Here is a 16,568-nt window from a genome sequence, read left to right as displayed (position 1 = left end):
GAAGTGCCTAGAAAATGTAAAAGGAAACTTAGTTTGATAGCATCCTGTCTGGCAAGAACTCACTTATCAATAGCTGGGATGTGAAATCCTCACTTCTGTGTTGTCTTGTCATTGTAGTTCCCACTTTGCTATTGTTTGTCTGTATAATCTCTGTCTGGTTCTGTGATTGTTCCTGTCTGCTGTATAATTAATTTTTCTGGGTGTAAACTAATTAAGGTGGTGGGATATAATTGGTTACATAATCATGTTACAATATGTTAGGATTGGTTAGTTAAATTTCAGGAAAATGATTGGTTAAGGTATAGCTAAGCAGAACTCAAGTTTTACTATATAATCTGTAGTCAATGAGGAAGTGACTGGGTGTGGGTGGGGGTGGGCATGGGCATGTGGGTGTGGGAAATGGGAGCAGGGAATGGGGGTAAGAAAATTGGAATCATGTTTTGCTAAAGGGGGAAATGGGAACAGGGAATGGGAGTAAGGAAGTTGGAATCATGTTAGGCTAAGGGTAGGAATGGGAACAGGGACACAGGTGTAAGGCTCTGTGGTGTCAGAGCTGGGAAGGAGGATACTAAGGAAGGAAACTGGAATCATGCTTGCTGGAAGTTCACCCCAATAAACATCGAATTGTTTGCACCTTTGGACTTCGGGTATTGTTGCTCTCTGTTCATGCGAGAAGGACCAGGGAAGTAAGTGGGTGAAGGAATAAGCCCCCTAACAACCAGAGTTGACAGTGTGGAGTCTAATTAATCAGGCATTGGTACTGGACAGAAGGTTGACAGCCCAGCTCTATCCCACGTACCGGAAGACTAACGCTGCTGGTCTGCACTCCTAGATAGGGAGGAGAAATTTCTCCGAACTCTGGAGTGGACCAGGTCCGTTTTTTTGGTTCTCCTTCTTCTGGTCCCCAGAGGAAAAGAATGGTCCCTCTTCCTCCTGGGCAAAGAATCCAAGTCCATAGGTGCAGCCCCATCTGTAACAGCTCAGGAGCTCTCGGGGGGGCCTGATGGTATGCAGCAGTCTGCGGCTCCGCAGCAGGCCTCACTATGTGCTGCTTCAAACACAAGTCCCTTGCCACCTGCGTTCTCTTAAATGCCTTACCGATGGAGTGCCCTTCCTTAATGTGCCTTTGCACAAGGAACAACCCACACTGGGTGTGCGGGGGTCACTACTAGGGATAGCAATGCCACATGAGGGACAATGTTTAAAATTTGGAGAAGGGAGCACCCTGGGTTAAAAAACTCTACTAACTACACTAAGCTAAACTAAATTCTAAGGTACTACTAAACTTAACTAAGTATTTACAGAAAAAAACTAGAGGAACACTGTGATGAAGAACATGAAGTGAGACACCACTCTGACTCAAGCCACAGGGGGTGAGAAGGAACTGAGGGGGGTCAGGGCAGCATCGCCCTTATATAGCTTGGGAAGGGGCTACAAGGGACAGAGGGCATGAGCGCTGCTCCAGTGGGTACTGCTAAGCAAAGTTCTCTGGCTTCAGTGCACTGGGCATGAATACAATACATGTCTTCACCCACTCAAAGAACCACCCCATGTTCTGGGTATATTTCTCACTCGAAAATCAATGTAGGTCTGATCTTGTCTTGTAACCGAGAGTATATTTAGGATATTTTCATCTGGTATTAATATAAACAATATCAAATATGTCACATCAGCATGTTCCATGCTCATTATATGGGCTTGATTCAGCTCCCCCTAAAGTCAAGTAGTGGGTCATGATTTTTAAATCTAGCCTATTAGACAGAGTATTAGAAAAATATAAGTAATTATGTATCCCGAGTTACAAATAGCTGATTCCTATTACAATACTTCAAAAATTAGATATACCTATCCCAGCATAAGACATTTTAGAAAACATGCATACTAAGGCAAGAAATAGGTTGTCCTTAAGTTATTGGTGATTGTGACTTGATACTTTATATAACTATGTGGAAAAACATTTTCTTTATTGTTTTCCCTCTTTCATTTTATCCTGCTGTCACCTTAAACATTTAAAAGCAACTACTGTGAAATAAATAATGGAAATAAAAGTTATAAACCTTAGCAACTGATCCTCCAGGCCAGATCTGGTTACAGTGAAATTGATTATAGTAACTTTAATACACACCTGTAGAATAAACATAACAAATGACAAAAATTATTTCTATGTAGGTTAAGAAAATAAAATCAGGGGTTTAGTTAAAAATAATAATGGCACCCACAGTGAAGGTAGAGTTATGGCTGAGAAGGCTTTTCCAATCTAAACTTTAATTTATAGCTGTTCACAACTTACTCAAAAATTTCCATTTGGGCTGAAATTTCACATTGTTGGTTTATGTCCAAAAGCGATTTTTGGGAGGTTTGATCAAACTTTTGGAGGGATGAGAGGATGAAATAAAAGTACGTTTTTCACTTTGCACAATAACTGTTCTTATAATTATTTCCAGTGGCATAATTCACAAAAGGCTGAAACTATAAATAGGGCCCTATCAAATTCACAGCCATGAAAAATACATCACGGACCGTGAAATGTGGTCTCTCCCCATGAAATGTGGTCTTTTGTGCGTTTTTACCCTATACTATACAGATTTCACAGGGGAGACCAGCGTTTCTCAAATTGGGGCTCCTGACCCAAAAGGGAGTTGTAGGGGAGTTACAAGGTTATTTTAGGGGGGGTCGTAATATTACCACCCTTACTTCTGCACTGTCTTCAGAGCTGGGTGGCTGGAGAGTGGCAGCTGCTGACTGAGGGCCCAGCTCTGCATGCAGCAGCGCAGAAGTAAGGGTGGCAATACCATACCATGACATCCTGACTTCTGCGCTGCTGCTGGCAGCGGCTCTGCCTTCCGAGCTGGGCTCCCGGCCAGCAGCAGCCACTGCTCTCTGGCCACCCAGCTCTGAAGGCGCCACTGCCAGTAGCAGTGCAGAAGTAAGGTTAGCAGTACCAACACCCCCACCCGCCCCACTGCACAATAACCTTGTGATCCCCCACGACTCCTTTCTAGATTAGGACCCCTACAATTACAACACCATGAAATTTCAGATTTAAAAAGCTGAAATAATGAAATTTATGATTTTTTAAATCCTATGACTGTGAAATTGATCAAAATGGACCGTGAATTTAGTAGGGCCTTGTGGCAGGGTGCTGCTGCAAACACACCTAATCAGCCCCTGCCACGCCAGCCCCAATCAAGGAGGATCGATTGGGGCTGGATGAAAAGCCTTATGACTGCCTGGCGACTGGCAACACCTGCCAACGGGATAGGCTAGGAGCTATAAAGGTTGGGAAGGAACCAGAAGGAGTGGGCAGCCAGAGAGAGAGGTCAGTCAGAGAGGGAAGTGGAAGCCCTCTAGCTGCTTACTAACCCAGCCTGTGGTAGACAAGAAACCTGTAAGGACTGTATATAGTTGGACACTGGTGGTGGGAAAATGCTTAAAGAATAAAGGACACAGGTGTTGCACAAAGCTGAAGTCTCCCTGGACTTATTTGGGAAGGCAACTGGGCCTTCAGAAGAGGGGCCGACTGTGCACCCCGTGACAGGCCCTAACTATAAACTTTGAATTTTACATGAAACCAGTCTGCAATGACTAGTATAAGGGACAGCAAGTTTGAGAAAATATGGCTACAAAGTACAAAAGTCTTGAATATTTGAAAAGTAGCCTGGTGCATGCACAGTAAGAAACAGTGATCACTTTTAAGCCGTGATCTTAAAGAAGGATGCGGCAGGCATGTGCGTGCAGCTGTTTAAATACATACAAGAGTTAAGTGCCTAATTACACAAGCTGGTCTAAACATGCAGGGCTGGATTTGTAGAAGTGCTGAGCACCAACATTTCCGATTGACTTCAATTGGCGTTGTGGTGCTCAGCAATTCTGAAAGTCAGCCTGCAACAATTACTTAAAAGCTGGAGCAGTAAGAAAAGGAATTTAGTTGTCTTTCTCCTGGGGGGCTGTGAACATAAATAAAACCTGCCTATAAAGTGCTACATAAGAACAAAGAAGGATTATGACCAGTTGCCTACACTTTGGAATAGCATCAACTCCTAAATTCCTGGCTTCCACCCCAGTTCTTAGTCCTTTAGACCATGAGGCCTATTGGGGCATCTTTAATTTGCTGTGACTGTAAAATGAACTGAGACACACAGGGCTTAGGCGACTTGGCTACTGTCACACTCCAAGTCAACATCAGAACCAGGATCCGAATGGAGGTCACCTTATACCCCGGCCCATGTAGCTGACAGTGCATCTTTTCAGACCTGGGTGTCTACCGTTAGGCACTTCAGCAGACTGCTTGATTTTCAAAATGCTTTCAGAATAAAGTAACAGACAATATTATGTGTGGAAACTGGATGATACGGCATATAAATACAAAATACAGGACCATATGAACCTCAAAATAAAGTAATAGGGTTCTGAAATAAAGTGTGTATCAGTTGCCTGCAATACCTCCTTAATCAAAGCAATTACATCACAGTTACCCAGTCCTACACCATCCATCATCTGGCTAGACCCCAGAGCTGTCTAGAAAGTGATAGACATCTGTAAATTTTCTAGGAAATCCTACTAGCTGTGCTACCCTTTTTGCAGTGGGGTTTTTGGGAGGGAGCTGACTGTGGAGGATCTCACTAGTGGCGGATTTTCAGAGGAACCACTAATGAAACAATCCCCTTTCAGACAGCAGGATCTCCTAAGTAAGCCCATTAGGGGTACCCTCCAAAGGTCCTTCAAATAGGCCATACAGCTTGTCCATTAATGAATGAGGGTCTTCACTGGAAGTCATGCTGTCATGTTAATATTTGAGTAGCCATGTGATAGAGCTCTCCCCTCCAGGTGGCAGGATCTTCTGGAAGACCCAACATACAGGACTCCAACAACACACAGGACCAGTCTCAGTGGCCCTGTATTCTGAACCTCCAATATGTGACACAACAAAATGGTTGAGCCCTGAGACATGACTCAGTCCTGGTGATACTGTGCAGCAGGAGCGAACCTCTCTTTGTCAGAACAGTCGATAAGTCCATGAATGTTTTCACATACAGTAGCATGGACATGTTGGACTCTACTGTGCTACATTCACCCATGGAATGAAAGGACATGGGTTTATTTCTTTTCACCTGTTTTAAAACTTTAATTATAAAAGATACCAGCTGAGACTTGGGAAGGTCTGTAATAATGTGGGCCAACAGAATTTGATAATGTCCTTCTAGTAATATTGATTATGGTTTGTATGACATGAATTTAGAATGCTGCATCGTACCTCTGGAAGGTAGTGTGGATTTGGTAGTTTAGTTGTCATGTAGAACCTAAAGTTTCTGTCATAATCAATGTCAGAATCTCCAAGGCGAATAAGCATTCTTCCACCAGTAACAAAGGTCTGCTTCAAAAGAACAGGCTCTAGTGCAGGGTCCAAGATTTCCTTCAGCTTTAGAAAAAGAAACCAGATTAAGGTATTTTGTACATGTAACTGAAATACTTCATTACTAAAATGCAAAATTAAATTAACACTCTCCACTCTATGCAAGGAGAATAATAAAAATAATTATTTATTATTTGTATTACTGTATTGGCTAAAAGAAAAGGAGTACTTGTGGCACCTTAGAGACTAACCAATTTATTTGAGCATAAACATGTTACTCTGAAACCTGTATTGGTTCAATAAATTGGTTAGTCTCTGAGGTGCCACAAGGACGCCTCATTGTTTTTGTAGTGGCTAGGACCGTAGTCATGGACCAGGACTCCATTGTGATAGGTGCTGAACAAACACTGAACAAAAAGATGGTCCCAATGATATTCTTCTGTTCACTTATTACTCTCTGCCTTCCTAGTTTTTGTTATAGATTATGGCTGGATTTTCAAAGGAGCCTAACAGAGTTATGTGCCCAAATCCCATGGATATTAAACACACTTCAAATTATGCATTGTTTTTTAAACCAGAGAAAGCCTACATGTTTTACTGCAGAACTATCTCACAGCACAAATCAGTGATGTAACAGAATTTAGACAGTGTTAAAGCAAACACACAGAGATAGAAGAAAATATTCTTTACTTACATGAGAACTGAAAGTACAAAACTAGGCCCTGATCCTACAACGATTTAAACACAGACATAACTTCATACACATGAATAGTCACACTGAAGTCAATGGGCTACTCAGGTACATACAGTTATGTACATGCGAAGGTCTCTGCAGGATTTGGGCCTCATTTTTTTTTTGGGTCACAAAATTCCAAATTCACTGTACATAATTTGCATATGTTCAACCACATTTCATTATGGTACATTAGGGGAAAAAAAAGGCACGAGACATTTAAAAAACAGTCATGTCTCTTTAGAAACAGAATGGTAATGAAAACGTTATTTTCAAAACTTGATCAAAATATGGGAAGGACCCATACACATCCGCTTCCTAAGACTTAGTGGGCTCAATCCTGGAGAATACTGAGCACTCTAGACCAATCCTGCATTACACTTAAGTTTAACTTTAGGCACGTGCTTTAAGTGTTTTGCTGGAGAGTGCTCAGCACCTGACAGGGTTGTGTCCAATAACGGGATTCTCTTGCCAACTCTCACTACCCTTTATTATCTGTATTATGGGCCCAGGGTGCCCCATTCTTCCTATATCTCTGACTGGTTACAGTCAAGACAGAAAATCATCATACTATGGGAACCAGAAACAGTAAACTGGGCAGAATTATTGTCCTAATTCAACAGAAGACTTCAAAGTGTGCTTACTATTGTATTTAGCAAAGTAGTTAAGCACATAATCAAATTGTTTGCTGAGATGCATATAGCATTCAGTCACAGAAAAATGCAAGGAAGACATCTGTCCCTTAGTTTAGAGGATATGACTATTTTTTTCGTAGTTGACATGAAGATATGGGGGTTCCATTGGATCAGTGTTTGTTTCTGGATGATCAGATAGCAAGGATGGGCAAGAGTGCTTTTTTCATGTAGACTCACTGAGAAGAATGAGACTTTTTTTTGGACATGGATCTCAGTACATTTATTCACGCCTTTGTCATTTCCAGATCTGCTGACTTTCATGGCAAAGTGCAGGGCGCCTATCTGTTCACCTTGCACTTTTCTGAAAGGAATGGTTGAGTGTATCTTGGGAATTCTTGGATTGGGTATGGGACTTTTTGTTTACATTTGTTAATATGCAAACAAAGCCATGTTTTCTATTATCCATTAGCTACGGGACATATTATGGTGTTGCTGATTCTTTTTTTTTTTTAAACGAGCATACAGATTTTTAAGAGGCACATTTATAAAAAGTAAGAAAATAAATCGAAATAAAGAAATACATTTGAATTTTCAAGTGAGTCATGAATCATCAGATCCTAGTGCCATATATATCATGCCAATGAATACAGCATTGAATTTTTACCTTGGGTATTGAAAACTGACAAACATACAATACATTGGTGGAGATTCACTTATGCATATCTTTTTCTTTCCTGCAGTTACTGATCCTGATGGCTACTCAAATCAGAACCTTGGTCTCGAGTCAATGTGTACTGACTGCTTAAAGTCACAGCTTTGGGCCAGAGGAACTAGGAATAGCTTCTTGGACATGCCTATGGGATTCAAGAAATATCTGTCTGTGGGCCAAATGAAAATATTATAACTGAGGCTTAATATAACAAGGAGTCTGATGGCACCTTAAAGACTAACAGATTTATTTGGGCATAAGCTTTCATGGGTAAAAGCCTCACGTCTTCAGATGCATGGAGTGAAGATTACAGATGCAGGCATAAATATACTGACACATGAAGAGAAGGGAGTTACCTTACAAGTGGAGAACCAGTGCTGACAGGGCCAATTCAGTCAGGGTGGATGGAGTCCAGCGAACAGCAGAGCGGCTAACAGAGGGAGTTTGCCTGGGAGCTGTCTGAGAGGAGGTACACTAAGGGCTGCATTAGGGAGGCTGTGTTGGTGAGTATCTGAGTGTCTGTTGTGGGGACAGTTTGACCGTGTGCTTGACTGGTGGTTTGAAAAGTGTGAATTGGGAGTGCTTTGTTCCAGGTGAGCCTTGAGTGGGCCTGACTGTTATAAAAAGCTAGTCAGCTGCGAACCAGCTGAGCAGCGAACAGCAGAGAGGCTAACAAAGGGAGTTTGCCTGGGGAGAGCCCACTGAGGCTTACATCTTGCCGGCTTCTCTGAGTAGTCACTACAACTCCTGAGGAAGCTCGTAGAAGGAAGGTAATATGGATGGGGGGTGTTCAGCTGTTGTGACCTGCACTGGATGTGCCATGTTTGTCTTTCTTCCACAGAACAGAAGCGACTTTGTCTGTACAAAGTTGCAAGCTGGTCTCCATATTGGAAGAGAAGGTTCAAGGTCTGGAGCAACAAGTATCGACCCTGCGTTGCATAAGAGAAACTGAAGATTTCCTCGACAGACGTCAGGATATGCTTCTACAGACACAAAGTTCTGAAGATTCAGAGCAGGCCGCACTGCGGGGACAGGAGGACGGTGAAGAAATTTGGCAGTATGTGACCTCCAGAAGAAGAAAGGGGAGCGTCCACGCACCAGCAATGCAGATACAGGTAAGTAACCGTTTTCATGTTCTCTCCACAGGTACTAATGCAGAGAGTGGACTAGGTGATACATCTGAGGGAAGGGAACAGAAGGAGACCTCGCCAATTGAAAGGCATGAGATGCATTGTCCTAGGGTTGGGGGTTCCACGACCACCGCTCCCAAGAGGAGGAGGCGGGTGGTGGTGGTCGGGTGGTCTCTCTCCTCAGGGGGACTGAGTCATCTATCTGCCGCCCCAACCGGGAAAACCGAGAAGTCTACTGCTTGCTAGGAGCTAGGATAAACGATGTGACGGAGAGACTGCCGAGACTCATCAAGCCCTCGGATCGCTACCCCTTCCTGCTTCTCCACGTGGGCACCAATGATACTGCCAAGAATGACCTTGAGCGGATCACTGCAGACTACGTGGCTCTGGGAAGAAGGATAAAGGAGTTTGAGGTGCAAGTGGTCTTCTCGTTCATCCTCCCCATGGAAGGAAAAGGCCTGGGTAGAGACCGTCGAATCATGGAAGTCAACGAATGGCTACGCAGGTGGTGTCAGAGAGAAGGCTTTGGATTCTTTGACCATGGGACGGTGTTCCAAGAAGGAGGAGTTCTAGGCAGAGACGGGCTCCACCTAAAGAAGAGAGGGAAGAGCATCTTCGCAAGCAGGCTGGCTAACCTAGTGAGGAGGGCTTTAAACTAGTGTGGAAGTATAACATTGTATAAGTATAACGTATAAGGGGACATGCTGGATACATTGTATATGAGAGGGCATGCCAAAACATGTTACAAAGTATCTGAGGGAGCACACGTAGGGACAGTTAGCTTTTGAATGGAGAAGCAATTAAGATAGAGCCAGCACTAAGAAGCAGGCATCAGAATGGAAGGTGTGAAGGGCAGTTAGTTAAGTTAACTGGAAGCTGTTAAAGGAGATTGTTAAGGGTGGCAGGTAATTGAAGATACATGACTGGTCTCAGGGATCTCGAAGGGTGGTGACTAAAATCTTTTTCTTCTTTTGTCTGTAACTTCTCTGTAAGTTGTTCTCCAAAAAACTGTATAAATTAAAAGACACAAGCCCCACTCGGGGGGCTCACTTCTAAATGTATTAGCAGAGCAGCTTTGCTAATAAAACAGAGTGGTCTGATAAATTGTGAGTCTGAGTCAAACTTTGACACTAGGTTCACTGGGGGAAGGAGACCAAAGCCCTGAGGTAAGTGGGGAAGTGGGACACCGGGAAGAAGCACGAGCAGGAGCGTGCAAGAGGGCAGGGCTCCTGCCTCATAGTGAGAAAGAGGGACGATCAGCGAGTTAGCTCAAGTGTCTAGACACAAATGCAAGAAGCCTGGGAAACGAGCAGGGAGAACTGGAAGTCCTGGCACAGTCAAGGAATTATGATGTGATTGGAATAACAGAGACTTGGTGGGATAACTCACATGACTGGAGTACTGTCATGGATGGATATAAACTGTTCAGGAAGGACAGGCAGGGCAGAAAAGGAGGGGAGTTGCACTGTATGTAAGGGAGCAGTATGACTGCTCAGAGCTCCAGTATGAAACTGCAGAAAAACCTGAGAGTCTCTGGATTAAGTTTAGAAATCTGAGCAACAAGGGTGATGTCATGGTGGGAGTCTGCTATAGACCACCAGACTAGGGGGAGGAGGTGGACGAGGCTTTCTTCCGGCAACTCTCGGAAGTTACTAGATCGCTGGCCCTGGTTCTCATAGGAGACTTCAATCACCCTGATATCTGCTGGGAGAGCAATACAGGGGTGCACAGGCAATCCAGGAGGTTTTTGGAAAGCATAGGGGACAATTTCCTGGTGCAAGTGCTGGAGGAACCAACTAGGGGCGGAGCTCTTCTTGACCTGCTGTTCACAAACCGGAAAGAGTTAGGGGAAGCAAAAGTGGATGGGAACCTGGGAGGCAGTGACCATGAGATGGTCGAGTTCAGGATCCTGACACAGGGAAGAAAGGAGAGCAGCAGAGTCCAGGAGAGCTGGCTGTATTTTAAAGAATCCTTATTGAGGTTACAGGGACAAACCATCCCGATGTGTAGAAAGAATAGTAAATATGGCAGGTGACCAGCTTGGCTTAACAGTGAAATCCTTGCTGATCTTAAATACAAAAAGAAGCTCACAAGAAGTGGAAGATTGAACAAATGACCAGGGAAGAGTATAAAAATATTGCTCGGGCATGCAGGAGTGAAATCAGGAAGGCCAAAACACACCTGGAATTGCAGCTAGCAAGAGATGTTAAGAGTAACAAGAAGGGTTTCTTCAGGTATGTTAGCAACAAGAAGAAAGTCAAGGAAAGTGTGGGCCCCTTACTGAATGAGGGAGGCAACCTCATGACAGAGGATGTGGAAAAACCTAATGTACTCAATGCTTTTTTTGCCTTTGTCTTCACGAACAAGGTCAGCTCCCAGGCTACTGCACTGGGCAGCACAGCATGGGGAGGAGGTGACCAGCCCTCTGTGGAGAAAGAAGTGGTTCGGGACTATTTAGAAAAGCTGGACGAGCACAGGTCCATGGGGCCGGATGCGCTGCATGTGAGAGTGCTAAAGGAGTTGGCGGATGTGATTGCGGAGCCATTGGCCATTATCTTTAAAAACTCATGGCAATCGGGGGAGGTCCCAGACGACTGGAAAAAGGCTAATGTAGTGCCCATCGTTAAAAAAGGGAAGAAGGAGGATCCTGGAAACTACAGGCCAGTCAGCCTCACCTCAGTCACTGGAGGGTAGGGATAGGATACAGAGGGACCTAGACAAATTGGAGGATTGGGCCAAAAGAAATCTAATGAGGTTCAACAAGGACAAGTGCAGAGTCCTGCACTTAGGACGGAAGAATCCCATGCACCGCTACAGACTAGGGACCGAATGGCTCGGCAGCAGTTCTGCAGAAAAGGACCTAGGGGTTACCGTGGACGAGAAGCTGGATATGAGTCAACAGTGTGCCATTGTTGCCAAGAAGGCCAATGGCATTTTGGAATGTATAAGTAGGGGCATTGACAGCAGATCGAGGGACGTGACCGTTCCCCTCTATTCGACATTGGTGAGGCCTCATCTGGAGTACCGTGTCCAGTTTTGGGCCCCACACTACAAGAAGGATGTGGAAAAATTGGAAAGAGTCCAGCGGAGGGCAACAAAAATGATTAGGGGACTGGAACACATGACTTATGAGGAGAGGCTGAGGGAACTGGGATTGTTTAGTCTGCGGAAGAGAAGAATGAGGGGGGATTTGATAGCTGCTTTCAACTACCTGAAAGGAGAATCCAAAGAGGATGGATCTAGACTGTTCTCAGTGGTAGCTGATGACAGAACAAGGAGTAATGGTCTCAAGTTGCAGTGGGGGAGGTTTAAGTTGGATATTAGGAAAACCTTTTTCACTAGGAGGGTGGTGAAGTACTGGAATGCATTACCTAGGGAAGTGGTGGAATCTCCTTCCTTAGAAGTTTTTAAGGTCAGGCTTGACAAAGCTCTGGCTGGGATGATTAGTTGGTCCTGCTTTGAGCAGGGGGTTGGACTAGATGACCTCCTGAGGTCCCTTCGAACCCTGATATTCTATGATTCTGAGAGTCCACTCCCAACAATTGATGAGGAGGTGTCAATTCTAGGAGAGGCAAAATTGCTTTTGTAGTGAGCCAGCCACTCCCAGTCCCTATTCAAGCCCAAATTAATGGTGTTAAATTTGCAAATTAATTTTAGTTTAGTTTAGTTTAAATTAAAATTAAATTAAGTTTAGTTTAGTTCTTTTATTTTAGTTATTCTTTTATTTTCTACGTAAAAGATGGACACAAATTGGACATCAGGAATGGTAACATACAAAAGCCAGTGGGAGAACACTTCAATCTTCCTAGACATTCTATACCAGATTTAAACATAGCCATACTTGAACAAAAAAACTTCAGAAACAGACTTCAAAGAGAAACTGCAGAACTAAAATTCATTTGCAAATTTAACACAATTAATTTGGGCCACTGGACTCCTTGTTGTTTTTGTGGATACAGATGAACACGGCTACCCCTTGATACTTGAAGCTTAATATATCCATGAACAATTAATTGTATGTGCTGCTGTCACTTTCAAAGAAATTGCTTGGTAACTCACAAATTGGACAGTTATTCCTGCTGAATAAACTACAGTTCTGTGACACCACTGTCAAGATACATGGGCTATAGCCACAGACACTTTGTCATGGTTGATTTCAGTGCTTGTGAAAGGGGGAAAAAAGTGTGTTTGAGCCAGGCCTAGTAACAAATCTATAGCAAGTCTGAAGTTTAAAAATTAACTCAGTATTGAATTATTCAAGCACAATAAAATCTTACGCTTAGGGGAGGGATATTTTACTCAAAAAGTTCTGAGTTTAAACTCACTGAATCCTACCTAGGGCATAATCAACTCTGGGTGGGCAGAATGGAAAATGTATTATATGATCATTTCCTTTCTGTTATTAATATCTCCATTAGTCCTTTATTCAGTGCTAACTCCTCTGCAGTGGCACCTTCGGCAGCTGAGCTCATTGCCTAGCAACCTACTCACTCGGTCGTGCCCCTCGTCATGTACTCCCAAATCTATATAAATAATTTCTCAAACAAGGTTAATTGTCCGTAAAATTCTAACTTGAACTTCACTTAGGTCTGAATGAATTCTGAAACATGCACCCAGATCAAACATGCCATTCAGTTATGTATGTATTTTTTGTTGTGTGACAGACTAGCGAAGGTGTTAATCAAGGAAAATAATTTTAAAAGGTAACAATTTTCCCATCCTGCATCCTAACATGTATACTGGCCCTTTACTCAGGGACGTGGCAAGTAGTAAGATTCTCAGGCAGAGGGAAAGAAAAGATGAGTATAAAGATACATAATCCATGCTCTGGTGTTAGGAAATGGAGGCTTTTTTGGGGTGGGGAGAAATGCATTAAACTCCTGAACAGCTATCTTACAGTGCTTTATGAAACACAAGGAGTTATACCTACGTTGTGGCTTTGCAAGTTTCTTCGGAGTTTACTAAGGACCTTTGCCCAAAACATGGCTGCTAGATATTCAATGATTTTAAGACCAGAAGGGATCACTGTGCTCATCTAGTCTGACTTTATGTATAACACAGAATTTCACCCAATAATGCCTGCTTCTAATCCAATAACTTCTGGTGGAACCAGAGCATAATATGAAATAGGAAAAAATATCTGGTTTAACAGAAGCTGTATATGCCTTCCTGATAAACCTTTTAACTATCTATCCAGAGACTATTTTGAGATTCTGCTCGTACACATTGTGAATGAAAGAAAACAAAACGTATTTTCTGAGTGCTTGTGTATATGCCTTCCAAACACACATCACGACTGTGCTAAAGCTTTTGTTTTGTGCTTTGGCCATCAACAGACATAAGTTATGATACTGATGGACATCTTTCTACAGAATGAAAGAGGATATACATTAAAATTTGCTCTTAGAAAATAAGGTGTTGCACTGAAAGTGTTGCCAGTTGAGAAATTCATCATGCAGATGTTATGGGAAGAAATGGTTACTTATAGGGCTGTCCAGCGATTAAAAAAATTAATCGTGATTAATCATGCAATTAAAAAAATTAATCGTGCTGTTAAACAACAATAGAATACCATTTATTTTAAATATTTTTGGATGTTTACTACATTTTCAAATATATTAATTTCAATTACAACACAGAATAACAAAGGGTACAGTGCTCACATTATATTTATTTTTTATTTCAAATATTTGAACTGTAAAAAACAAAAAAAATATTTTTCAATTCACCTCGTATAAGTACTGTAGTGTAATCTCTTTATCATGAAAGTTGAACTTACAAATGTAGAATTATGTACAAAAAAACCTGCATTCAAAAATAAAACAATATAAAACTTCAGAGCCTACAAGTCACTCAGTCCTACTTCTTGGTCAGCCAATTCACTTAGACAAACAAGGTTGGTTACAATTTGCAGGTGATAACGCTGCCTGCTTCTTGTCACCTTAAAGTGAGAGCAGGCATTCGCATGACACTGTTGTAGCTGGCATTGCAATACATTTATGTGCCAGATGCGCTAAAGATTCACATGTCCCTTCATGCTTCAACCACCATTCCAGAGCAAATGCCTCCATGCTGATGATGGGTTCTGCTTGATAACGATCTAAAACAGTGCAGACTGACACATGTTCATGTTCAGTGCAGACTGACTCATCATCTGAATCAGATGCCACCAGCAGAAGGTTGATCTTTTTTGGCGGTTCGGGTTCTGTAGTTTCTGCATCAGAGTGTTGCTCTTTTAAGACTTCTAAAAGCATGCTCCACACCTCGTCCCTCTCTGATTTTGGGTGGCACTTCAGATTCTTAAACCTTGGGTCAAGTGCTGTAGCTATCTTTAGAAATCTCACATTGGTACCTTCTTTGTGTTTTGTCAAATCTGCTGTGAAAGTGTTCTTAAAACGAACATGTGCTGAGTCATCACCCGAGACTCCTATGACATGAAATATATGCAGAATGCAGGTAAAACAGAGCAGGAGATGTACAATTCCCCCCCCCCCACCCAAGGAGTACAGTCACAAATGTAATTGATGCCTTATTTTTTTTAATGAGCATCATCAGCATGGAAGCATGTCCTCTGGAATGGTGGCTGAAGAATGAAGGGGCATACGAATGTTTAACATATCTGGCATATAAATACCTTGCAACGCTGGCTACAAAAGTGCTATGTGAATGCCTATTCTCACTTTCAGGTGACACTGTAGATAAGAAGCAGGCAGCAGTATCTCCCGTCAATGCAAACAAACTCATTTGTCTTAGCGATTGGCAGAATAAGAAGTAGGACTGAGTGGACTTGTAGGCTCTAAAGTTTTACATTGTTTTGTTTTTGAGTGCAGTTATGTAACCAAAAAAATCTGCCTTTGTAAGTTACACTTTCATGATAAAGAGATTGCACTTCAGTACTTGTATGAGGTGAACTGAAAAATACGACACCTCTACCCTGATATAACGCTATCCGATATAACGCGAATTCGGATATAATGCGGTAAAGCATTTCCCCTCTTCCCCCCTCCCTCCCAGGCTTGCGCAAGCCTGGGAGGTAGGGGAGGAGAAGTGGAGGGGCCATGTGCTCAGGGGAGGAGGTGGAGCGGAGGTGAGCTGGGGGGGGCGTGGGGAGGGCCGCAGCAAGTAACCGGGGTGGGGGGGGTGCAGAGGAACCGATCCCTGCCCCAGCTCACCTCCACTCTGCCTTCTCCCCTGAGCACGCCGCCACTCCGCTTCTCCCCCATCCCTCCTTGGCTTGCCATGCCAAACAGCTGATTCGTGCCAAGACTTGGGGGGCGGGGGGGGGGGGGAGAAGCGGAGCGGTGGTGGTGCACTCAGGGAGGATGTGGAGCGGAGGTGAGCTGGGACGGGGGGGCAGGACGAGGAACTGCCGTGGGTGCTCTGTCACCCACCAATTTTTCTCTGAGGGTGCTCCAGCCCCGGAGCACCCAGGGAGTCGGCACCTATGGTGGCAGCATGTCTGGCTCTGACATGCTGCTCTGAGTGGCGTGTTAAGGGGGCTGGGCCAGGGCTGGGGGGTTGGATAAGGGGCAGAGGGTCTCAGGGGGCGGTCAGGGGACAGGGAGCAAGGGGGGTTGGATGGGTTGGGGGTTCTGAGGGGTCAGTCAGGGGGCGGGAAGTAGGTGGGGTTCGGATGGGGGCGGGGCCAGGTTGTTTGGGGAGGCACAGCCTTCCATACCCAGCCCTCCATAGCAAGTTCGCTATAACGCGGTTTCACATATAACGCAGTAAGACCGTGTTATATCAGGGAAGAGGTGTATTTCTTTTATCGTTTTTACAGTACATATATTTGTAATAAAAAATAATAATATAAAGTGAGCACTGTGCACTTTGTGTTCTGTGTTGTAATTGAAATCAATATTGAAAATGTAGAAAAATATCAAAAAATATTTAATAAATTTCAATTGGTATTCTATTGTTATAAGTGCGATTAATTTTTTTTAGTTAATTGCATGAGTTAACTGTGATTGACAGCCCTAGTTACTTACTTATATAGTAAATGGTATTC

General features: G+C 43.4%; 1 protein-coding gene across 5 annotated transcripts in view; it reads right to left on the bottom strand.

Moving 5' to 3' along the window:
- The window catches only part of DNAH6 (dynein axonemal heavy chain 6), a 192,412-nt gene that overhangs the window by 55,708 nt on the left and 120,136 nt on the right, over positions 1-16,568 (bottom strand). For 4 of the 5 annotated variants that reach the window (XM_075128903.1, XM_075128899.1, XM_075128901.1 and 1 more), the window contains 2 exons: positions 5,255-5,419; positions 2,058-2,125 (listed from right to left, as the gene is read on the bottom strand). In XM_075128903.1, the coding sequence (XP_074985004.1) occupies positions 2,058-2,125; positions 5,255-5,419 (233 nt within the window). The remainder of the gene's footprint in view (positions 1-2,057; positions 2,126-5,254; positions 5,420-16,568) is intronic. The other variant, XM_075128900.1, reaches the window with a different exon arrangement.

This window comes from Caretta caretta, chromosome 5, assembly GCF_965140235.1.
Source record: "Caretta caretta isolate rCarCar2 chromosome 5, rCarCar1.hap1, whole genome shotgun sequence".
Lineage (NCBI taxonomy): Eukaryota > Metazoa > Chordata > Testudines > Cheloniidae > Caretta > Caretta caretta.
Note: the sequence above shows the minus strand (reverse complement) of the source record. Positions and strands in the feature narration are given on the sequence as shown.